Below are 25579 nucleotides of genomic sequence, written 5' to 3'. Positions count from 1 at the left end.
GAGAGCCTGGGAGGTGAGGAAAAAAGCTCTTCATCAAGATAAACTGCAGGTTTGTAGCAGCTCCTTTCACTGTACAATTTATTTAAAACGTATTATTTCAAATGTTTTCAGTAAGAACGTAGTAGTACTTTATAATGTGGTCATTTATTTCTTCCTGCTCTTATGTGTCTTCCTGGAAAATGTATGTTGTCTGTGGAGTGTTGTTGTCCTGGATGAGATATTTGGGATGTCACAGAAATAAAAGCAGACTTTATGCTTTGTATTGTCCTGCAGTGTTTGATGTGTTTTCTGTAATGTGACGCGTTCATACAGGCTGCACGTGTGAAATGACCTGCAGGTGTGTGTGCAGTGCGCAGCGGCGCGGGCAGGGGGCGCTGTTGACGCGGTGCAGATGGGAGTCCAGCCCAGCGGCTCCTCAGCAGACGGCTGTCCGCTGAGCTCCACTCCAGCTCTGCTTCTGTTTATTTCCTGCGTCGTCAAACTTTTCGTCCTCGTGTTTTGATGAACGGAGCTGCACGCGCCTTCTTTCATGGCTCCTCTTTGAAAAGAAACAGCAGCTGTGTCGGATCCGCGAGCCCAGGTGAGTATCAGCGCAGATTACACGAAGCTTTTAGCACCTGTAACGTGACATGACAGCAACGCTGCGGTTAAATAAGACCAGCTGGTAGACGGTGGCCTCCAGGCTGCATCCTTCTGCCGGACTGAAGCAGCCTGGATGACGGGAGGCCGCCGGAGGAGAAGAGCTCCTTCTCGGAGATGTTATAGAAGTGTTTTTTGAGGAGCTGAAGGATGTTGGATGTCGGAGAGGTTCACAAACAGGTTAGTAAACGCGTGATGAAGCTCTCTTTGAGCCATTCAGAAGCTCAGCTCAGAGGTGGAAACACCTGAACCTCTGGAGAATTAGAGAAAAGCGTGAAAGCAGGAAGCGTGAAGCTCAGTTTTAGGCTGATGTTTGGCCTGTTGGACGACTGAAGTGACCACCTCAGCTTATAGACCTGCATCAGCTGAAATGAGGGATGCTTGTTTGGGAAACCATCTGTTTTTCTTCTTCTCCACAGTTGGTTTCAGCTCTCAGGTGCCTGGATTTACTAATACTGAGTCTTTGTCTTAAGTCAAAGTAATGTGAATATTGTGAAGTTGGACCTAACAAGCTTTTTACAGACATCACATCTGACTAAAGGAAATTATTTAAGAACATTTTCCAGTATTTTCTGACATGTTTTGGACCAAATGAGTGATCCATTTGTTGAGACAGAATAACCAAAGCTACTGACCTGAGATCAGTTAGTGTTTTGTCTTTTTAAACTAAAGCAGCCTGTTTTCTGAGTCAGGACACAGCTGATTGTTACCGCCTTCGCTCTGCAGCTTCATCTCCTGCTCTGACCTGAGAAGCCTCTGAAACAGCTGTTGGTAAGTTTGACATTGTGATAATAAAATAAAGATTTTCCTGTCTGAGCTGATGTTAGTTCGTGTTTGGTTCAAACTTTATAACAGCAGGATCCACAGCTGGACACTGAGGTTTTTACCAGAAACGGTGGCTTAAATAGCAAAGATGAGGACATTCAAGAAGCTTTTTGTGCAGAAAACAAAGCTGCAGTGTGGAGTTGCCATTAAACCTCCAGATAGATATTTACAGTACAGTCTAACGTGTGTTTAAGTTACTGCTCTGGTAAATGTTCGTGGTCCATGTTTAAACCTGAACCTGGTGAGTTTGATCTGAAGGGTCTGCACAGTGAAAGCTTGTAATGTGACGCTAAGCCCAGAGGCAGGAAGTATTTTTGAAGGTGTAGCAGAATATTCTGACTCCACCTGAGTGGGTTTCTGGTGCTGACGAGGGTTTGCCCGCGCTGCCTGGTTACTCCAGGGTCACCAGCAGAGGCCTTAGCTCGGTTTAATCTCGTGACAGTGTGCCCCCCCCCCCCCCCCCTTCCCCTCCTGCCCCCCCACCCCCCCACCCCTCGACTCAAATTCCACGCTCGGCCTCCGGGGAGCTGGTGTGTGCGTCACCGCTCTGGTCACAAAGACCTTCAGAGAATGCTCCCAGTCAACAGAGCGGAGCCGCCGGCGTCCAGCCTGTCGGTCCACAGCAGCATGTGAAGTATGTTCTGCTGCGCTGACTCACGTCACAGCTCCCAGCCTCCTCGCCGGAGCTGAACGCACGTATGTCACACATGTGAGGCTGCTCGGCACTCGAACAGCTGATCCACAGGCGATGAAGGCTCAGCTCAGCTCAGTTTTTACTCTGATGCTACGTTCATATGCACACTCGTGTCCCAGTTATGTTTTTAATCATATTCAGGCTGGAACAACGAGCTGCATCTTGTGTGCTGGCCAGCAGGCAGTGACCAAGCATATCATTATGTCTTTATTTTAACTCAGCACATCAGAGCAGCTCCTGTCCTCGTGCTTCTTTAGACCTTTAAGACTGAGTAGTCCTCAAAAGACCAGTCATTCTGAACTGTAAGTCATTTATCGCTTGAAAAAGTGATGAAAATGATCTTTTCCAGCTTCTCAAATATGAGGAATTGCTGCTGTTTTCTGTCAGTCAGTCCCTCAACAGAATAACCAGCGATGCTCGTGTAGCTGGTGGCCTGCAGTCTATCATACGGACTGAAAAGCATCAGCGTTTAGATGATTCCTCCATCTGAGAGCACATCCGCCTGCCTCCTCCCACAATATAATGCTTGTAAATGTTCACATTATGTGATTTATTCTGCCATCTTTTACAGTCTGTTACTCCAAAAACACTGAACAAAGTGTCAAGCTTTATCAAACGCAGCATGTTGTTACAGGCCGGCCTTTATTGGTACAATACACAGTAAGTTTCCACAGATTCGGGGAATGAAAGCAGAGATCTGACTTGGCGGGAGCGCTGCCCTGGCGACGTGGCGGCAGCATAGAAGAAATTAGTCGTCCTTTGCTGTTTCTGCGTAAGAGAGCAGTGAAATGAGCATTTTGGTTCCTTCTAAAATCTAACTAACAGGCTTTTTAATTTTCTGAATGAGCTTTCGTGGCACCCCGGGGACTCACGGTCACCTGCTGCTTCCTGTCGCTGTGACAGGATGTGGCTCGTTCCCCCTGCTGGGTGACACTCGGGCCTGTGTGACGGCAGCCAGGCCGCCGTCTGCTGTCACCCTGTGTGTGATCGCACTGACACTGTGGGGCCTGTCTTATGCTGCACAGGGATATTTATAGATCAGGGCCACATGATCTGCAGATCCGCTGAACAATTACAAACCAGCTCCGGGACTGCGGCGCGTCTGCGCAGCATCAGGGGAACGAGTCTCCTAATAAAGCCATTGTCATTAAATTGAATTATCTTGTCGTGTCCTCCGCCGTCGACTGGCTCCTGTGGGTGACGTATGCTCTGATGTGTAATTGGTTGGTTCAGTGTGTTTTAATTAGGCTAGACCTACTGAACATGTGACCGCTATAAATAAATAGCCAATCAAATTCACACATTTAAAGTGATCCTGGGCACGTATTTACAGTGGCAAACGCTGCACATTTAAGTATTTTAAGTGAGAGGTGAGCATGAGCCGTGATTAATGCTCCAGTGTTAGTAAAGATGACATACCTGCTGCTTAAATGTTTCCCCTTATAATGGACATAAAAATACATTTAATCACTATAATCACCATAATGGCTGAATTGAGGACGCAGAGCTGCTGCTGTCAGTGTTACCTGAGAGGAGAGGGCTCATTGTCTCGACTCCACAGGTGCTGAGTCTTTAGATAAGTGCGTGTTGTCGTATCTACAGCTCAGATTTGTAAATACTCATTATGTGAGCCTTTACAATGATGTCATTGTCTTTATTATATGGTGTTTGGTTCCCGTCAGGCTGCATTGTTGTTCGTGCTGACCTGAAACACACAGCAGGCCTCCACCACCTGCGCTGACTCTGGACATATGGTCAATTATAAACTAGACAAGGAAGTGAGAGGTTGCTTAGAAACTGGAACACAGCAGGTAATAAAACATCTTTGGTTTCAGCGTCGAGCAGCGACAGACCTCTGAGTGCTGCTGACCAGATCAGCAGCTCGTGTCAGCGTGTCCTGCTGATGTTTTCTGTCTAACACACCTCATATGTGTGAAGGTATAGGTGAAAACTAATTTCACTTCCAGAACAACTTGTTTCTGCTCCAGCTCTGCTCGTATTCACGGCTTTGCCTCAGGTTGAAATAGTTGAGACATAGTTTATTTTTCCTGTTTTCTCACACTAACACGAGCAGAATCCAAGCTGTCCTTTGTGGACCAGCGCGGCTTTGAAAGCAGCACGTCTTGACTTTAAAGCCTCGTTCAGTATTTTTCAAACCATTTAACGTTCATGCATATTCACATATGTGGTCAAAAACAGACTTTTTTTGGAAATGTGGACAGTTTGACTCCTCTCAAACGTTTTGCACTTTTAAAACATTCAGAAGGACCTGACTGTAATGAATTCCTCTGGGTTTGAATGATAGTCGGCAGTGACAGCAGGTTCCTACATCTTTAATGAATTGTTGAAAAAAGATAAATGACCACAGAGACTCAGTGCAGCTCCTCTCAGCTCTGTGAAGCCTTTTAGCGCCTTTCAGCTCATTGTTTTAGTTTTTACAGCCCACAACTTTACTGTTTTTGGTTCACTCTGACCGAAAAAAGCTCTGATTAACCCTCTGATAACAACAGATAAAGCCAGAAATCTTGGTGTAATTATTGATTCAGACCTGAATTTTAACAACCATTTAAAGCTGATTACCAAATCAGCCTACTACCACCTGAAAAATATGGACATGGAAGACATGGAAAAAGACATGGAAAAACTTGTTCATGCATTCATTTTCAGTAGGTTGGACTATTGCAATGGAGTCTCTATGTGCCTAAACAAAAAATCAATTAGGCAACTACAGCTGATCCAAAATGCGGCTGCATGAATCCTTACAAACACCAGAAAAATGGACCATATCACACCAGTCCTCAGACCACTACACTGGCTTCCTGTGAGTCAAAGAATAGACTTTAAAATCTTACTGTTGCTCTACAAAACATTAAATGATCTCAGAGCAAAATATATTGTAGATTTATTAACTCCATATGAAGCATCCAGACCCCTCAGGTCATCAGGGACAGGTGTGTGTTCCCAGAATGAGATCCAAACAAAGTGAAGCAGCTTTCAGTTCTGATGCTCCTCACCTGTGGAACATCCTCCCTGCACACCTGAGGTCTGCACCAAGTGTCAGCTCATTTAAATCAGGGTTGAAAACATCATTATTTGCTACAGCTTTTACTTAAAGTAAATGTATTTGCTCAATGGTTTTAATCATTCTAAATGCTAAATTATTGTCTTTTACTGGCTTCTGTTTTTAATTTTCCTTTAATTGTATTTTATTTTTATTTTTCTATTCTCTTCTACTCTTTCTTTCTTTGAAATGTATGATTTTAATGTATTTTTATGCTTCTGTAAAGCACTTTGAATTGCCTAGTGTATGAATTGTGCTATACAAATAAATTTGCCTTGCCTTACCTCTGAACACTACCTATTCAGCAGCATCACAGAGAGACATTTCCCTCTCTAAGCACAGCAAACAGCAGAGTAAATATTAGACTTGTATTTGCCACGTGGACAGAAATGTGACTTCAAATAAATGCTAATGTTGCTAACAAGTTTGCTGCTGTAAGCAGTATTTTGTCTCAGCGTGTTCTGCTGCCCCCTAGTGGCTGAAGATTAATTATTACTGCTTTAATAAATTGCCAGTATCAGACAGCCTCTAATGACTTCCTGAGTCCGAGGTCTTCAAAGTTTGATTGCTAAAAATAGATTTTTGCAAATTGTCATGAATACATAGAAGAGACTGTTTGATGAATTCAGCCTTGAAATAAAAGAGAAATGTGAAAAGCAGGCAAACAGTTGAAGGAAACTGAAGTGTTTCGGCCTGTCTGCCCTCTAACTCACTCCACCAAACTCCCCCCCAGTTCTCAGGCCAAAGGACTGGTCATCGAACTGGTTTCACTGGAACGTGGTGATGAATGCAAATGGAGCAGAAGCTGGAGATTTGGCATGCTCTGTGTTTTCCCTTAATAATGAGGAGACTTGGACCATGAGGGGCCTCATGCTCTCACGGTTTTGTCTGCCCTCTGCTGACAGGACCAACAGATCAACAATTTCCTGCATGCCAGAAATCTGTCAGTGTTTGCGATGAGGCGTTAAAAAACAGTGAAAACGTGTTTCCATCACCTCTCCGCTCATGCTGGTGGGAGAATCTGACTCCCTGCTCTTGAAAACGTGCTCATTTCCTTTGCTTTTCTTTGCAGATTTATGCTGGTCACACCGACGGGAACCCACAACCTGCTGGCTGAGATCGTTTCCCTCACAGGTCAGTGTCTGTCAGCAGGCTGCGCACAGCCTCTACTGTAATTGAGAGAAAGCTCAGGTAACAAACGTTGCTCCAACAGTCTTCAGCAGTCCATCTATTATTCATCCCACTCAGTCTGTCATATCTCCGCTCAGACTTCGCGATGCTGCCCCCTGCTGGTGGAAACAGGCTTTACCCTGAGGGCTCTTTTCTTTGTTCCGCTCAGGTTTGAGTTTGAAACGTGGATATTTTTCAGGCATTGAGGGTCTGACGCATCAGTACTATAGGTTGCATTATGGGAAACGTATGCTCCTGAATTATTGAGCTGACCCATATGTGGGACCACAATTTGGCCTCTGCTGCATTGATTTTGACGCCTCTTTTTTTCAGTTTGTCTCGTTAGATGAACTCATTATAAGAACTGTTGCTCAGCACATTTTTGTTCTGCTAATTGATTCTGTTTGTCGATTCTGTGCAGCATAGAGTCTTTGTTTTTACATGCTGTCGATAACATGGATGCTTTGTAACTGACATTTTTTAGACTTAATATTAATCATTTGTTTCTTTCTCTGGAAGCTGATCATGGCCAAAATTTAAGTGTGGACGTTTCAGTAATGTCTTTTAACTATCTTTTAAAATGTGTTTATAATTAACTATTAATTATTGGGGATGAGTCAGATGTCAGCTGTGTTAAACTGCAAAAACTCACTGACCACATTTAGGTCCACACCCTCCTTAAATCCGTTGATCAGCAGGCACTGAAGTAACACCCTGCTGTGTTCTGTGCTGATGTCTGTCCTCCACATGGTGGCAGTGTTGGGCAGTCTATTCTCTTTATTCCTCAGGTTTAAGAAAGTCCTTCATCATTGCAGTGCACAGCCTGCTGAGCTGAATGGTTGGCCAATCACTAACTTTGATACATCATCCAAAAACCTCTTTCTTTATCTTCTCTTTCTCAACAGTGTTGCTTTAGTTCTTACATCTCTTTGCAGATGTCTGGAATTTATGTGTGAGGAACGTGTGTTCAGTGTCTTATTAAACAGGAAATGTCTTGATTAATAACGCACAGTTCTTCATGCAGGTGATGCTCTGCACATACATGAGTACAGTGAAGAAAACTCTGACTCCTCTCCACAGGGGAAATACGAGCCAGACTGGATTTCTGAGGGAGACTTTGAGCTCTGCTTAATGCTGACTGTGATGCTGAATAAATGGATTTATCAAGAACGATAACCAGTTGATTAATTCATAATGAAAATAATCATTATTGTTGCAGCCCAATAAAAACAGTTTAAAAGTAGCTTCACCTCAACAAACTGCAGCAGAAAAATACAGTTTTAAACTTGAATGCATCCACTAATATGCTGCAGTAATGATGGCGTTTCATTAAGTGTCACAGGAGCCATTTCTCCGCATTGAGAACTTACTTTTGATACTTTGAGTACATTTTCCTCATCATACTTTTGTACTTCTAGTTTAATTTGACATGTTAGGAACAGGCAGTGATTCATTAGATAGATTTTAGGTCAGTAGAAGGGATTCGTTCCCAGAGGCAGCTTGGTTGGTTACTTGCATGAACCTTGCTCATAATTAAACCTGCGTAATGCCCACAGGTGTTAAACAAAGGCTCTTTTTGCCAGCGTGCAGGTGTGTTGCTCAGTGTCTGCAGGACATCGGCCTGTTCTGCACAGCGTCACAAACAGAAACCTGCTCTCTGCTCATGGACCCAGCACTGAGGCTGCAGGTCAGCGGCTTGTTTCTGGTGGCAAATCATGAAACTGATCCTGATTGTAGGATCAGGACAAACCAGCGAAGTCTCAGGCAGGCTGCTCACTGTGAAATGTTGGCCTGAATGAAAGCTTGGGCAGGATGAAACTGGAGCTTTGAGTTCCAGGGTGTGTGTTTACACATGTAGGAGGAGGTTTACACATTTACTGCATTATTGTCGCACCCAAGGGAGATCCTAGGCCTCTTCAGGCATGTCTTCCATCCTGTTTCATAAGCATCTGCTCATATATGGGCATCTTCCTTTCTTCTGCTCGGTTGCACTGCGTCCGCTTCCTGAACAGCCCCCCCTCCCAAGTCTCCTTCCCACTCCCCCTCCATCACACACATACACACTCCTACTCATGTTGGTTAGCCATGGGCAGAGGCGGGAGTGTCTCTTCCCTGTGCAGGAAGTAGTGTGGTTAATACTCATTTGATCACTGGTTCCGATGGCTTGCATCCATGACAGCGAGCCAGCGCCGGTTGTGTGCTTTGCCTCTTTGTTTTTGGTGGGTGCAGGTTCCATCTGTGACCGTGTGCTCAGATTGAGGGAAAAAGCTCATCTGTCTGCACTTGAAGCTGTAGGTTTCTTTCATTTCACACATGTCACACTTCAGCTTTTTTCACGGAAGTGGAAGGAAAAACCTGTTTGATCTGCACGAGACGGAATACATCCGAAGCCCTTTGTTCCCATGTGCGATGTCCTTGGCAGCTTTCTTCTGTTCTCAGGAACCGCACTGCAGCCTGTCTCGCTTATAAAAATAAATCTCCAGACTTCCAGAGATTTACATTCTTAATGTTATTTATGTACGCGCGGCTCTAACTCTGGGAATTCAAACCAGGATCGGCGTGCACTGGGTGGCCTCCAAGTGGCCTGGATGCATGCAGATACCGCCTGAGATTAGCTGTCCTATCTGCACAGCTATAATGGAGACACATGTTGGCTTTGAAGTAGGACAAACAGCCTCAACAAGTTTTTGCCACAGGGCACGCAGAGATTCAGCAGAGTCCATCTGAGGCTCCTTCAGCTGCTGGACTTTTCTCTTGTTCGCCTGGAAAAATATTTGCAGTGTAAAGCACATGCTTTGAATTAACACTGAAGTTGTAGCATTATGGAGCTCATTAGCACGCGAGCATTTCCCGTGTGACGCTTCGTGGGAAGGAAGTAGAGTGTCCGTCCCAGCCGACATTGCTCCTACACAAAACCATTAGCGTGAATGAATTATTACAGCAGTGTCAGATGTGTAATTACCATGTCCCCCCTCCCGTTGCCTGCTTGTGACATGTTATCAGCCCACTCATCATCTAGGTCACTGCAGATCCTGTTTCCATGGATAGAATTTTCACACAACTGCCTGCGAGGTGCTGACTTCACCTCTGTCAGAGGGGGAAATGGCGAGCAGGGTTACATGTACGTAGACTGTTTTTAGCCATGCTAGCGTCATGTCTCCGGGGATGCGCTGGTCGGTCCACTACTTTGGTCCAGACTGAAATATCTCAACGACTATTGGATGGACGCAAATGACATTTTGCACAGGCGGTTGTGGCCCTCAGACGACGTGCAGTAATGACTTTGTTGGTCTCTTAACTATTCCTCTAGTGCCACCATGAAGTTGACATTTGACGTTGGTTTTTGGTGAAATTTATGATGACGTGCAGTTTGAGGATCCCTTTACATTTCATCTAGCGCCATCATCAGCTCCAAATTTCAATCAATCTGACGCATTGTTTTTAGACTGAATACCTGCAGAACTAAAGATACGCCCATCAGCCTCATTGGTTCTGATTGTTTTTTGTTTGTTCTTCTATGTGCAGATGCTGATGAGGAGTTAGCTCAAATATAGGAAAGATCTTTTGAATGATTCAAACTAAATCGGTCAAAAAGTTTCTTGACTGCTGTAAAAGGCTGCATGAACAGAATAAAAGATGTGACAGATAAAAAATGAAAGTGAAAGTTAGTAGAAGAGGCTGAAGAACAGACTTTCCTGAGGAGCTCGTGTACGCTCAGTCTGGACCTCTGGGCAGAGAAAAGCCATACTAAGGCAAAGATGAAAAGTCTGCATGTCCTCTCCTTTGCATTCGCTCGTGCACATGTTTGGCTTATGTGTGCAGGATGCTCAGGGGCAGATCAGTGCCTGCATGTGATGCTGACGGTCATTATGGTCAGTCTGTGTGCATGGTTAAGACTTCACAGCCCTCATGTCAGCTGTTTCTGTGTCTCGAGTACCACACGTTCTAACAAGCTCTGTCACCGAACAGTCTCATGACAAAACCACCAGAACAGTTTGACAATGAAAGGTAAACTCAACACGTTTGAAAACACATTATCACGCTGCAGTAAATCATTAACACGAATGAGAACATTTATGTCGTCAAGAGGTCACAGAAAACTGGACAAGCCTGCTGCTTAAAAGGGAGACATGTGTAGTTTAATGCATTGATGACCTCCATATGATCCAAAATGTGCAGCTCATCCCCCCAAAGACAAGTTCAGCTTTAACTCAGTCAGCAACGACGTGCATCATAGGATATTCAAACCTGGTCTGGTGCAGAGTTCAAATGATGACTGAACCTTTTTCACTCATGCATTCTGGAGTATTATAATGCTGTATTCATTCAAAGCACCGGCCAGGATCTCACAGGGAAAGTATGTGCGGGCCGGTTGCGGCGGTTTGTTTTCAGAACAGTGTAACTCCAATGGAACGCGGCTGCAATGCCGAGCAGCATACCACCCTGTTTCGCCCCTAATGAACATCAATCAAAGGCGCATTCTTACAGCAGCACAGACCACCAAGTGTATACTCACAAGGCAATGCAATTAAAAGCAACTTATTTCTGGACTGGAAAATATTTCCTTTGCCACTGTCTGGTGGAGGAAAATGTTTCAGAGAAAAAAATCAAAGCAGGAAAGAGCAGCTTGTAGAAAAGAATTCCAGGCATGTAACCAGTGGCTGGCAGATTTTCTGGGCAGGGTGACATCCCGACTGCTACTTGGTCTTCCTCTCTTTACTGCCAGACTCTTATGTTTGTTAACTGGAGGCCGACATTCCCTGAACGGCTCCCGCAGGAAAGATCAGGGTGGAATTCTCGTCTGGCAGACACGTGGCGCAGGAGCGTCTCAAAGTGGACACAGCCACACTTAGACAGATAAAGCGAGCTGTGTGGACTGTTTATTGTCAGGACCCTGCGGTCATGATTAGAGGGTGTTTAGCAGCAGACGTGCTGTCGCTGTGCAGAAGAGCTTCTCTGCAGAAGTCTGCAGCCGTGCTAGTGGCTCTGTGCGGCTGTGCTTTGAGGTAACTGCTAACGTCTGCAATGCTAACATGCTGATGTTTAGCAAGGATAATGCAGTGTTCACCATTTTAGTGCAGTGTTTTAGCATGCTAGCTGATAGGATGCTGCTAGCATGGTTGAAATGCATCATATTTTATAATCTCATTTAATGTTTTTTTTGTCAAATCTCCAATTTAACCGGTAATGATAGCTGTCGTATAAGTTTAAGAGGCTTCTCTGTCTAAAAGGAAGTGCACAGTTGAACTTGCAGGATAAATAAATCCACAGTTGTGCCCCTAAAGATTGTAAAATTCATGCATTTTCCAAATATCTCCCTGAAACAAGTGATTGCTTTGAGCAGCAGAAACTTTCCCCTGAGCTCGCTCCAGAAATGTGCACTTTGTCTGCAGTGACCCTTGTGCACAGCTGGGTCAGGTGGATGTTTGGGATTCTTTCTCGGTTAATAATACCTGTTTCATTGCTCTCAGTGTCTCGTCTCACTGTGTATGCACACTCTCTGGTGACGTGTTGGACCAAAGTGCAGATTACTAATGCGACAGGACTCCACGCTTACGATCAGAGAGATGTCATGAGACAAAAGCTGCTGCCACTTGTGGAGCGTCCTTAAAAGGACACTGTGGACATGGTGTCCACCCCAGCGCCTCCTACGTCCACAGCCCTCTCCTCTGCCTCCCCCACAGCTGCTCATTATGCTCAGTTTAGTGCTCACTCAGCTCTGGGGTGCTCCAAAGTTCACAGGAAGGAGAAGAGAGGGGGAGGTGGAAGAGTTGTTCCTGTTACTGAGGTCAGAAGGCTGCAGGTTTTTTCCCAGCCCTCCCTTTATTCTGCGTCTCTCACTCTGTCTTCTGTCCGTCGTGATAAGCAGGCAGGTGGCAGCAGTGAAGAAGTCTCCCAGTCACCTTCCACCACCTTCCCTCAGTGCTGTGCATGTGCTGATTAGATCAACTACACAGAGCCACTTTCGTTTCCTCTCCGTTCAGCCTCTCTTTCTGCTCATGCAGTAATCTGCCATGCAGCCTTTTACAGCTGTAGAGATACTTTCTGATCCACTGAAAAAACTTTGCTGTATTAGAGTCATGCATGCATCCATCTTATCTTATAGATGCTAGTTTTGTGGAACTGGAATGCATTGATCCTTGCATTGTGGAGAAGTTCATTCATTCTTTCATCCACAAACGAAATGTCTGACAGTTGATATTTTCCCATTTCAATCTCCCAGCAGTAAATGAAAAGACTCACTGCTGCAAGATCCTGCAAGGTTAAGTGTGTGGCTTTCAAAGAGAGTTTCAAAAACCCTTTAAAAAATGAAGTATCCGTTGTGTAAAGTGTCCTAAATTGAAAATGAATGAATGTTAATTAAAGTTTTCATGCTCACGTCATAACAAAGCAAAGTCCTTCCCTCCTGAATTTGGCCAAATCCAGCAGTTTAGAGATGATTATGGAACAACATTAACACATAAAATGTGCAAAATCTGAACGGTAAAGACATTTTGGAGGCTTTCTTTCAGGGTTACGATCAGTCTCATCGTACAATCCTTCTTACAGCCACACATGAAAAGTCATCAGTTGTTCTGCAGCTCTGTTGCTTGTTAAATTCAAGTCTATGAGGTGGTGATTGTTTCTGAATCTCCTTGGAAAACAGTGCAGGAAGGGGAAATTATGAATAAACCTTCCCATGAGACCGAATAATGAAAGAAAGAATGTGAAGAAACCTTAGCATGCATGTAAAAGAGTGTGTGTGTGTACGTGTGTGTGTGTGTTTGGGGGGCTGGGGGAGGGCTGTCTGTTCGTTAGACATGTGAGTGTTTGGAAGTGGGGAAAAGGTGAGGGCTCGGTGTCAGGAGTGAGCGCATGAAAACGTCTGCAGAGGAAGAGTTGCTGATGTTTATCCTTAAGCAACCGACCGCGTCCAAGAAGGGTGTCGGCCTCTCGGACGGATATCAACTCTCCACACAGCGCTGTCTGCATCCCATGATACTGATTTTGAGGCTGGATGTGAACGTGATCAGCGTGTGTTGCAGCTAAAGCTGGAATGAGAGGAATTTTCTGCAGCCTGTTTTACATTCCCACATAGTTCAAAGCACAGAGGCTGGTTTTCATGCACAGACTGCACCTTGTTTTGCAGAATGCACTGATTTTTGTTATTTCAGTGACTGACAGGGTGGTGCATTTAGCTGCAGTGTAAACGCTGGATTATTGTAACAATGAGAGCTGTGACTTGGTTGTTTGGTGCCATGTGAGAGCGGCAGGCGAAAGGTGGTGTGAGAATGAGGGCCTGTGGGTTTACTGAATTCCTATCCAGTGAGTGGAGCATTGGTTTCTGTCTAGACAAAGCTCAGTTGTCGGGGAGACCCATGCAGATCCAGGACTGCCCCGGGCTCCAGGAAGTATTGGTGGGAGAGAGTGGGCCTTTTTTTTTTCCGCCCTGCTCACTTTTCCCTCCTCGGGGGATTTCGACGAATGCAGTCAACTGCTGAGAGCAAGTTTTTGTTGGTGGTGGGAGTTTTTCTCCCATGATAGGGTGGAGACAGCTTGCTGCGTTTGAGCAGAGATATCAACGGCATAAAAATCTCACCGCTTTCATGTCTCCCACTCGGCAGGAAATAGCAGCCTGGCCCACCTTGCACACAAACCATTCACAGTCACAGATGCACACACTCAGCTGTGTAGGATACAATGCAGCCTCCATCAAATTTGTGACTTTTACCTGACGCAAACCACAAAGCAGTTCTCGAGCTGTCTGTTGGAGGAGCCCCACTGTATGGCTCTATTGTCTTTGAGTGTCTGTGTGCAGCAAGATAAGGCAAAGACAGGCGGCGTGACGGCTCCCACAGCGACGGCTCAGGCAGCAGACAGGGCTGACTAAGGGCTCATTAACTGTTCGGCTCAGCTGTGCCCGGAGGGCTCTTTCTTCGAGCCGTGTGTGCCGTTCCGCCAGAGCTGAGACGGTTTCTTCTCTTCAGAAGATTTACGGTGATGACAGCAGAGTTATTAGGTGTTTCCAATATCTAAGTGAAGATGAAACAGTCTGGAAAAAAGACAGAAGTAACACAGCAGAGCTCCAACGGTCTTCATGTTAGTTTACGAATGTTTGACTGTAAACATGTTGAAGTGTCCTTGGACAAGATACTGAACCCTAAGTTGCTCCTGATGATCAGGTAACGTCCTCAGGTAACATCAGGGTTTGCCTGTTAAAGTAGAAAAGTGCTGTATAAGTGCAGTCTTTTCCATTCCCTGTAAGGGTCTGGAAAGCGTAAAGGTGTTCACACGTTTTGGATGCAGGACTTTGTTTATGCTCACATCCACCAAAGTTAATTTGGCCATTATCAGTCTTACAGTTGGCGCTTTGTGTGCCAGGAAATTAAAACTGGAGCACCCTCATCCTCGTGGTTAACATTGTGAAACAGACCTTGGTCCCAGAGCTTCATCGTAAACAGTGTGAAACGGTCGCGCTTTGGTTTAGGTCATACTGGACCTTCATCATTAACGTTGTGGAACGTTTCCTCCCTTCTAGGCACCAAAACTACTTGGTTAGGTTTCGGAGAAGATCGTGGTTTGGGTTTAAATGTCACCATCATCCTGCGAACGTCCATGTTCCACCCGTGAAGCGTCCCATGGAGCAGATCGCTGCCCTTCCAGTCAATGGTGCAGTTCCACCGGCGAAGTGGAAACTTTGACCTTCTGGTGGCGCTAGAGGAACAGTCGGGGGATCATCAAAGACATCAGGATCAGTCCTCTGACGAGCCTGAATGTCTTTGCATTAATTAATGACATTCCACCAATGCTGATATTACGGTCTCGACCAAAGTTGTGGACCAGCTGACCGACAGACCAGCCGAATGGCGTTAGCGTGGCGAGAAACATGATCACATCGATTTGATTTTAGAATAACAAAAACAATAAGAAACGCTTGCAAAAAGAAAACACGCGACATCTGCTTCCAAGCTCTTTTCATTACTCTTGTCCACAGTGCATGTTCCACATGCAACAGGTTTGCATGATCACCCCCGCCCACACCCATCTGCATGACAGCATTTCTTTATTAATAGAAGCAGCTGGTGGCACAATGCATTGCATCTGGCCTTCCAGATTTAGCTGCAGACATGGTGAAGCATTTTCTCTGCGTCAGCCGTTCATTTCTGCTCTCTGTGCGCCAAATCAATGCGATATCTCCCAAAGCAGAGCAGGGAAGAAGCTGAGCTCATGCATGATGATGTGCAGTGGAAGAGAGCAGCACCTGGTTCGGGGACTTTTAGCTGCTTGTCTTCCACTGACGCATGAAAAGTATCACGAACTTCAAACAGAGCGCTAATCCATGGATGTTATTCACTGTTCCTCACTGCAGGGTGTCTGTGGAGGGCCATAGATGGACTTATTTCTCAGTCAATCAGAGGCACGTTAGGCAAAGCTTTGAACTTTTAAACGGCCTGTGCTGGCGTGCAGGCAGTGTGACCGGACCCACACACACAAACACACACTCAAAGAAACCTGTTTTTCTGCACATGGGGCCCAGGTGGGAAGAAAGGACGGGATGACAGAAACCCAAGTGAGAATCTGTTGTCCTACAGATGACCTCACCGAAGGCACTCAGGTGAAAGGTGTTCAGCGGCGAGAGAAACTGTGACTCAACAGCTTGGAACCCTCGTGTCCTGTTGTAGTCGGCAGCGTCGACACCAAAGCCTCCCGTGTTTCTTTTCATGTCGGCTGACTTCACACCGCAACTCTTCAAACCTGTCGCCATCAAAGCTCGTAATCGATGATGTTCCTGCACAGACTGGAATGTTGCTCATACAGTTTGTCTCCAGCAGAAGTCGGAGGCGACGCCGCGTGTTGTTTTCTCTTTGGGAGGCCTCTGTCTCTTTCCTCTGCACGCCTGACTGGACAGTCTGGCTCCCAGATAGCATCAGGCTGTCTGAGATTAGCGCTCATGGGGGCGCAGTTAAACTTGTAAAAGCTCGGCACTCCTGGCCCGGTGCCTCTGTCCCACACAATGCCCAACAGCAATTGTGAGCGTGGCACAATACTGATAGCCTGTCTGCATTGTCACCGTGCCTCTCAAATGTGCCTAAGCCTCAGAGCTTATTGTAGAGGCAGCCACAGATCCTGGTCCAGGAGCGGACTGTGGAGCCTGCCGCCGTTGTTGCCAGGCACTTTAGCAGTGCAGCGGACAGATAATGGAGCTGCTCAGTGTCCCATGGCCCGACGTTTTTGGAACTGGACAGCTGATAACTAATCATTTAGGCTGCAGCGCTCTGCCTGCCTTCTGTTTATCAGACTCTGAAAACACCTCTGTAATCTGTGAGCAAAATGCACCTTGGCTTGTTTGTGCTGCCTTTTATTACGCTAAATATCATAAAAGAAAGGAGTTATTGAAGTTGATGTTTTGATGAGGTGAGGAGATATGTCATATATGACTCTGTATAACGATATAACTCATGGTGGAACACAGTCCAGTGTGTTTATAGGTCCACGTTTCACCAAGGCTGCAGGGAAACATCACTCACGTGTCCATATGTTTGTTGACTGAGTTTCTCTTTGCTGTTTTATTTCCTGGTCAGCTCTTGTTCAAAGATGCATTCTAACATCCAATGTAATCTGACAATTTTTCCTATGAATTGATCAGTTATTTATTCTAAAATGTTAGAATATAGAGCTGAAGGGAGAATTTTCAGATCGCTTGTTTTGTCCAAAAATCAGTCCAAAGTAGAAAAACATGAATTTCGAAAAAGTCTAAAACAAATTTGAGAACCGAGCAGCATTTGGTTGATAAAGTGCTGAAACTGAGGAATTGATTACACTCTTGACAGAAAATAATGGAGCATACTGAAGTCAGGTGATGACAGCAGATGCTGCTGAAAGCTACAGAAAAAGCTCATCAGTGGACGTTTAAGATATTCTCTATATGTCACACTAATTGAACAGGCAATCAGAAGACATCTAACTGTGCCAAGCTTTTGTCACTATCATCTGTCAGTTAATCGCTACTGAAAGTTTTTGTTAGATGCAGCGCGATCAGTGTTTAATTGACTGTGCGTGCATTTGCCATATCGTGGCTCATCTTGATGTTAGAAAGTTCTTGGCTGTATCGTGCAGACGGAGATTCGTGCACAAACTGGATGAGTATTTCTCCAGTGTTAAGCACACAGGTGCACATTTAGTCCCGTTATGCTGTTCTGATTTGAATCTGATGTAAGTGTTGGTGTGTTTGTTCAGGCAGCAGATCCAAGCTGAGCAGTCTCACACCACAGGGCCAAAGCTGCTGTCGTAAACTGCAGAACGTCTCTGCCGGCACGCTGGGAGCCCACCTGTGCAAAGCCCCTCAGCCACATCAAAGAAATCACTCGGCTCTAAGACTTCAAATATATTTTATCAATGCTTTCAGTGTGCCACGTGTTTACATTCACCACAGAAGTACACATGCTGGATGCAGACGCGCACGCCACAGCTGAGGGCATTGCAGACATTCTTTTGGCTGGAAGGATTTTAAAGGCTTAGTGCACATAGAAAGAATCACACACCCTGCAGTGACAAACACCCCTGCCTGTTTGTTTCACTGGAATTAAGAGGGAAGACTTGTTTGACTCATGCATTTGTTTTAGTTCTTCGTTCTGAAATTAAATGATATGGCAAACAGACATTAGCTTAACATGTATTTTCAGGTTTCGTTCATGCGGCTTCTGAATTTGCTTCAGGCTACGTGATCAGTGCAGAGAGAGATGGTCTCACATTTAAATCAATAAATACTATATCTTGAGAAATATCCTATTTGCTTTCCTGCTGAGTTAGATTGATGTCATGTCTGCTTGCTACATACAGGAAATGGTTAGCTTAGCTCTTCAGCCTGGAAACAGTGGACAATAGTTACGCACACTTATAACTCCTCATACAGTTTGGTTTTATAGGAATTTAACAAAGCAAATAAAATGTGTTAACTAGTGAGTTTCTGAGCTGCTGGTAGGCAGATCTTGAACCTTTGGTCAGAGGCAGGCTAGCTGTTTCCCTTTGCACTCAGTCTTTATGCTAAGCTAACCGGCTACTGGCTGCAGCTTCAAATGTAGTGTACAGACATATGAGCATCTCCTCATATTAATCTCAGTAAATTATGTATGCTGATGACTCAGCTTTGTTCTGTCCTTCACCAGCATCAGTGGGGCTGAGGGAGGATCTACATGTTGAGCTGCACAGTTACTAAATGGATGAGAATGAACAAATTAGCGCTGAACATTTCCAGAACTAAGTGTGTCGGCTTTGGTCGTAGGAATGATCGTGCTAATGCCGCTGCGCTCAGTTCGTCTGGAGATGGAATATCAGTTAAACAGGCCATTAAAGCCAAATCAGTGGATGTTAATTACATCACTTACTGTCTTGGTCTGATCACACTGATTACATTGTCTCCATGACGGGAACGGACGCTGCGGTTTCATGGAAACGTTCGGTACATGTTCCATCTCCTGCTGTGATTGATGTTCACTCACACCTCGACTTGTGCTGCTGAAAGAGATCTAAAAAACTTCAAACACGCCGCACTTTGTTTGTGAAAGACTCGTGTACACTGTTTTTCAAGAGAGCGTCTGGTGTCACGTCTGTGGACAAATGGCATGATGAGAACTTGATGGAGCTTCTGGTCGGAGTTTCCTCCACACCAACATCACACAGACCAGAACAAAATGATGGATCCCACATATCTGTTACTTTGATTGCTGTGTTGGATCCTTTTTGATTTCTTTTTGATGACGTGTGTCTCAGACAGTTTTGTTTTGGTTTTCAGCGTCAGCCACTAATGTCTGTTTTTTCAGATGTAGTCATTCGGCTTGTTCTGCTTTCTCTCGTGTTACTGTTTCTGAGGGATTTTAAAGTGTGTTTTTATTGTTATTGTGTAAATCCCAGGAAGATAATAATAATAAGAGTGAACACATGTATTTATCAAAATGTTTAGCTCTTCCTTTAATTTGTAATATTAAGCAGCACAGGGAGTTATTTTTCCATAGGAAAGGCTGCTGTCGCAGTTTCTGCTTCCACATTGATGAGGCCCATTAAAAGCAGATATAGTCAGTGAGAATGTTATAATCCCTCAGAAGCAGCAGGGTTACTGTAAAACTGGCCACCACGTTCCCCTGAAACAGAGGATTACTTGAACTTCAGCACATTTGAGGGCTGAGGACCTCACTGGATCAGACAGCTCGTTGAGCAGAGCTGCACAGCAGAGCCTGTGTGTGCCGACACCGCGGGGATGAACCAATCCTGATGCAAGTGTGTGTTCTAAACTCGTTCACCTCTGCTACGCTGACTACAGCAGACTGCATGCCACATCTGGCACCGCTGGCCTGAGGGGAAGAATCTCCACAGGCCTCAGCTCTGTGACTACTGGTGGAATATCTGTGGTAGCTTTATTTCCACCGATCAGCTTTTTTTTTACTGATCTGTCCCACTCGTTTATTATCTCACATCAATTCTGGTAAAAGTTGCAAGACATACGTGCATGTGTGTATTGTACGTATGACCACGTGAGATGTTAATAGGCTGTAATTGCATGAAGCCAAATGGGTTGTTTCAGTGCAACTTTTATCATCCAGCTACAGCAGGACAGGTATGGATGAATGCATGAGGCTGTGCCCACATTGCATTGTGATTGAGTTAAATGCAATGCAGCAATTGTGTGTATACAAGCAAATATGACAAGATGGAGAAAACGAGTTTGAAGGAAAGAAACTGCAGACACAAGCTGAGTGATTAAATTTAATAAAATGAGCAGCTATAAGTGTGGTCAGGTTGCTTGTTGCTTGTTGTTGCATTAGTGCCACTTTCAAGACAACGGTGCATCCACAGACCCAACAATGGGGCAGTAAAACAGAAAACACTGAGCCTTGTTAAAGTCTTTTACAGCTCATTATGCCTGGAGTGCCCCCTCACAGAGCTCTGTAGTAGCCGCTGGCGTCACACAGCGTTATGTGACAGACGCTGGGGGGTGAAGACCAGCCCCCCCGTGACGCAGCTCTCCCTTCTCCTGCGTCCACTCACGCCTGGCTGGTGCAGCCGAGGGCTTGAAAACTACAGCTGTGTTGACGAGAGAGCCACAAGTGTGAAGTGTTAAGTTCCCTGGAACAATGAGTGCACAGGTCAAGAAAGCAGAAACTACGACAGCAGCTTTTCTGTTCTGAAAAAGGGCAACTGCTGTTTAAGGGTTCATGCTTTCTTTGGGAAAGCCTCAGTCGTCCCTCCTGGTTACCGGCCCATGTGAGTAGCTTCTATTTTTAAAGCCTCCACCGCATATTTTATCATTTAAACTGGAGAGGGTAACTGGCGATACTGCTTCCTGTGGAGGAAGCGGAAGGGAGTGTGTGGGGGGATTAAAGGGATGCATGGTCTTGTCTTCCTTCTGTAGTCGGTTCTGTAGTCCATGTTTCATCTCCCTTCTGTTCTGTGTCCCCCTCCTCTGTAATATCCTGCACCAAAGCACAGAGCAAACATTAACCACAGCACATGTCAAGGATTATTTTTGTCAGTCCCACAGAGCCACTTTCTGGTGTGTTTTCTTTATTTGTTCAAGGAACAAGATCTGCAAGCTATCAGTGTTGAATAATTGTTGGTTACACAGAGAAATTCTCATTCATTGCTCAACACCACATGTATCTGTATTCCAATACAGCGTGAACACTTGTTCTTCTTCTTGCATGAGAAGTTGTTCCTGTTTCTTAGAAGTCATGTTTGTGTAGATAAGAAGTTGCAACTGCGCAGCCTGTCCTCCAAGTGAGAGGCAGTGACGTAATGGGCCGGTAAAAGCAAACCATTGTATCCTGGAAGTGGGAATTGTGAAACAAGAGTTCGTTAGGTTGGGCCACAACTTCTACGCACATTGACTCAATTCCAGATTAAGTCAACTGTCATTTCTGGGAAGCTGCACAGCTGTGGACATCAGACATTTGAGCAGTAAAATTTTAGTAATCTCTCTTTTTATAATCTCTGCAATGTTGCGCAAAGCTTCATTATCCTGCAGCCTAAGGTGCAGCTTTGAATAGTTTTTTTTATCATCTACATTTTTAAGAGTCGTGCTCTTGGCATGCTTCCAGGGACAAATTTTAGCTGGGCTACCATGAAATCTTGTCATTCGTGCTCCCAGATGATGAATGCTGTTGACTTAAGTGATTAAGACTGTTCCTCTGGTGCCTTCTTAACATCTATGAGATAGACTAGAACAAATTTTGGTGCAGACATTCATGCCCCGTACAGAATGATTACTTAGTGATGTACTTTTCATCTTTCACCATCATCATATCAAATCTTAATCAGTCCAATACTTAACTTTAAACACCTAAACTGAACATAAAATACTGACAGCTGCTCAGTGTCCTTCATGCAAAGGCAAATATTTGCATGGAAACATGCTTAACTAAGTTCGTGACAATGGTAAACATTATTAGCTAAATATTAGCATGTTAGAATTGTTACTGGGGACATGTTAGCATGTTGATGTTGGTATTTAGGTCGAGGCACGGCTGTGTCAGAGTGCCGCACTGAGCTGCTAGCATGGCTGCAGAGTCTTATTATAGCTGCAAGTTTGAAATATACATGGAAATATTAGCCTACATGTAAAAGTGCCCTGATTCTATATCACATAAGAGCGCTGATGCCAGTGATCCCAGGAGCTACCTTCCATTATTCAGCTTTCCATCATGGCAAAGACTGCGTGCCCTTTTCGACTCACTGAATGTTGTGCCGCCATTGCAGTTTGGTTTTTGCCTGCAGTTGCACAAATAAAAGCAATGTTGTGTTTCTCTACTGGCTTATCAACAGCATGTGAGACTTTCAATCGTAAACAAACTCTTCAACAAACTCGAGTCTATGTCACACTCACTTGGTTTCATGCTAACGCTAAAGGGAGACACTACTGGCTGGTGATGCCAAGTCATCCTTCTATCAGTTATGGGGTGCCTCAGGGGTCTATCCCCATGCCCTTAACTATTTACATTATACATAAATAACATTATTTTTCCTAATGCTAACATTAGTTTTTATGCTGATGACACAGTTTCTGTGGTTCTACTCCAACCAAAGCTTTTACTTAAGCAGTGTGTTGAGCTTCATAGCTAACAATAGATTTCATACTCATTGCTACTCCCAATACAAACTTATTGGAAAAAATAATTATGTCATGATATTCGTCTATAAAGCTCCACTTTTAAGGCTTCCAAACTACCTCAGATCTCTTATGAGTATCTTGTAACTGACTGATATGTTCCAATATTTACTAAACCTTAAAATTTCTTATATCCTACTACCCTTAGTAGAATTGGTACTATGCATATATTAAACAAGATGAATTGCAAAGCTAGACAAAATCGGGGATGTTGACATCTAAATAAGGTTAGTAGTTACCAATATGATACCATATCCTAAGCTAAGCTAGTGTAGGTGTTGTGTTGAATTTGTACAGTATGAAGACAGCGATGGTGTCAGCAGTGTTTTTAGCAGCAGCTGCTTTAAACCTACAAGAACATCTTGCTGCCAGGAATCATCTGTATGGATTCAATACACTGTGGCTTTGTTGGTTTCTCATGTGCAAATACCAACTGCATCTCTACACTAATTAATAAAAGTACATAAAGTCTGGCTGTTTTTCCTGATCCAGGTTTGAGCACAGCTGTCCAAAGACTGCGATGTCATCAAAAATGCAGAGCTCCAGTAGCATCGCTCAGGCCAGGCGGACGGTGCAGCAGCTGAGGATAGAGGCCAGCATTGAGAGGATAAAGGTACCTTTGTATTCATAAGCATTCACACCAGTTTGAGTGTTCGACTTCTACCGCGTGTATGCTCAGGTAGACTGGTGTGTCTTTGTCTTTGCAGGTGTCCAAGGCTTCGTCAGACCTGATGCGCTACTGTGGAGAACATGCGAAGAATGACCCACTGCTGATGGGCATCCCCGCTTCAGAAAACCCTTTCAAGGACAAGAAGCCTTGCACTGTTCTGTAGGAGAACACCTGAACTCTTGCTGCTTTCCTTTCGATTCTTATGTGGAATAAAGCTGATAGTAATACTGCTCACAGGTTACCTTAAGGCCCGTGTACCCTCCTAACCTTCTCTCATGCCTGCTGCGGTTCAAGGGACGTATTCCTCTTTGCCTTGCAGTCAGATAGTTGCACCAAAGAACAGGCAGAAGTGTGAAGCCGTGGCCTCGGATCAAAGCTTTAGCTCAAACAAAGGTGAGTTAAAGTTCATGTAAAGGTTCGGTGGTGGCTTCTGTTTCTCTGCATTGTTATCTGACAAGACGTAGAAGGCCACAGACCGCGGCCTGTGAATGGTGGACGCCCTGACTAATTATCACAGGGTCCATAAACGAGCCGCCTCAATCATTGGTCCAATCAGATTCAGATACTCTCATCAGGCTTGCATCAGGAAACAGTTGATGTTGCTGATAAGGACCACCTGAGATACTGATAAGTAAACTGTGCCGTCATCACATGAAGGCAGATGGAAAGAGTGGGGGTCCTTTGCTCCTGATGCACATCTGCTGATTTGTATTTTTTCATCTAGAAATCTAAAAAGTCTAAAAATTGGCCATTTAATTGTTTACAACTCTGTCTTAACATAGAGAAATTAAGTTTAAATCGTCGTGATGTGCAAAACTTAACCCTTCCAGAGAGAAACAATTTGCAAGAACTTTATGATAAGTGACACTAAATTTTATGACAGACTCTCAAAACCTTCAGTTGAATCCAATGCAAAGCGTAAGTGAACTTTCAGTACCAGAGGGTGAATTCTTTCGACCAAACAGTGCAGATTCCTGTTTTTTTTTTTACTCGTTTGCCTTAAAGATGATTGTAAACCTTTCTACCCAAATTTCTTTGAAGAAGACACGTACAGATAAAAGTACCAGTTTGAACCTTTGAGATCACTGCACATCATGCATGACCCTTTTGCGTGAGCTAATCCTTTATTTCCATGCAGAAATATTCATTATGAGGCCATCGTTGCTGAAAACAGGACCAATCTGTGCCATCTTATCAGATCTACCTACTCAATATTTTATTGTTTTCCAGCAGTTTCCTGTTAAATAAAAACCCGATGACTGTTATACTCTTGAGTTTGAAACATTCCACATTTACAGCTGCTCTAAAACTTTGATTTTATTATGAGAACATTCGACCAGCAGTTTGTCGCTGTGACGTTATGTCATTTCTGTGTTGGTGCTCATGCAAAACATAAGCAACTAACTCTGCAAGTTTACCAGCCAGGGCCTTAAAAATGAAGTGATCCAGCTTCAACCTCTGGAATACCTTCTAGTCACATAAGTGCTGTTGTCTAATACTGTGAATAAGAAAGGCCCTTAGGTGAAGGGAGTCTTATTATAGGCTTTTAGCTCCGTGTACCACATCATATTCCACCGTGACTCGTGTTCAATAATGAATTACATCTCTCAAATGTCCATAAATATTGTAGCGCAGTCTGTGTGAACCACAGTACGAGCTTGCTTTTAACTGTTTAATGTACTTCATAGGCTTGAACTGTTTCAGTCAAACCTCAACTTCTGTTTCCCGACATTAATTCAACTTTTTGAATTAAAACTTAATGTGTTGTTTGGGTTAATGGTGCGTTTGGCTGATTTCTACTCATGAATATGGATGTGTGTTTTTGTTAGTTACTGTGCATCATATTCTGCCTTTACCTGTTTGTGGTAAATGCAAATAAACCTACAGAAAATTGGTCATTTATAGATATATATATATTTTTTTTTAATTCATAGTGACACCTGTTTCATCACACCTGTGCACTTCCTGTTAGCTCTATGGGGTCTTTTAGCATCTTGCAGCTTTCCTGTTTTGGTTCATTCTCACTGCTTTCATCAGCCCCATTTCTAGCTGCAGCAGACAGCTGTTTTCTTTGATAACAGCTGTGGAAACCGACTGTGCACCACCCTCCCCACACCTAATACAAAGTTAGCGACTAGCTGGTGACTACAGTGTAGCATTTAGCTGCTAAAAAAACATATATCTCAGAGTCCAAATTCAGCTTTCATTCAATGGCTGGACAGAAACACGACTATAAATGCTAATGTTGCTCAGTCTGTGCTGGATAATCAGGCGATTCTTTGCTTACATGTTAGCTATATCGACTTTATAAGATGCCAGCATTGTGTTTGCAGGATGCTCTGCTGCCAAGTGGCCAACTAGATCAAATAATGTAGTTTTAAT

The 25579-nt window shown here is 44.3% G+C and overlaps 1 protein-coding gene across 5 annotated transcripts; it reads left to right on the top strand.

Annotated features, from left to right (window-relative positions):
• Positions 1-393: 393 nt before the first annotated feature.
• Positions 394-24974, top strand: gng12b (guanine nucleotide binding protein (G protein), gamma 12b). 5 transcript variants are annotated; one of them, XM_070961541.1, is made up of 5 exons: positions 394-580; positions 1366-1410; positions 6292-6353; positions 23020-23140; positions 23235-24974. In XM_070961541.1, exons 4-5 carry the CDS (start codon positions 23048-23050, stop codon positions 23358-23360), a joined length of 219 nt encoding a protein of 72 aa, XP_070817642.1. In that variant the 5' UTR covers positions 394-580; positions 1366-1410; positions 6292-6353; positions 23020-23047; the 3' UTR covers positions 23361-24974. The 5 variants fall into 5 exon arrangements, with proteins under 5 accessions (XP_070817642.1, XP_070817640.1, XP_070817641.1 ...); XM_070961540.1 differs by having other exon boundaries at positions 418-580; positions 1332-1410; XM_070961542.1 differs by having other exon boundaries at positions 418-819.
• Positions 24975-25579: the final 605 nt, after the last annotated feature.

This window comes from Chaetodon trifascialis, chromosome 4 (assembly GCF_039877785.1).
Source record: "Chaetodon trifascialis isolate fChaTrf1 chromosome 4, fChaTrf1.hap1, whole genome shotgun sequence".
In the NCBI taxonomy this organism is placed as follows: Eukaryota; Metazoa; Chordata; class Actinopteri; order Chaetodontiformes; family Chaetodontidae; genus Chaetodon; species Chaetodon trifascialis.
This window is presented reverse-complemented; position numbering and strand designations above follow the sequence as displayed.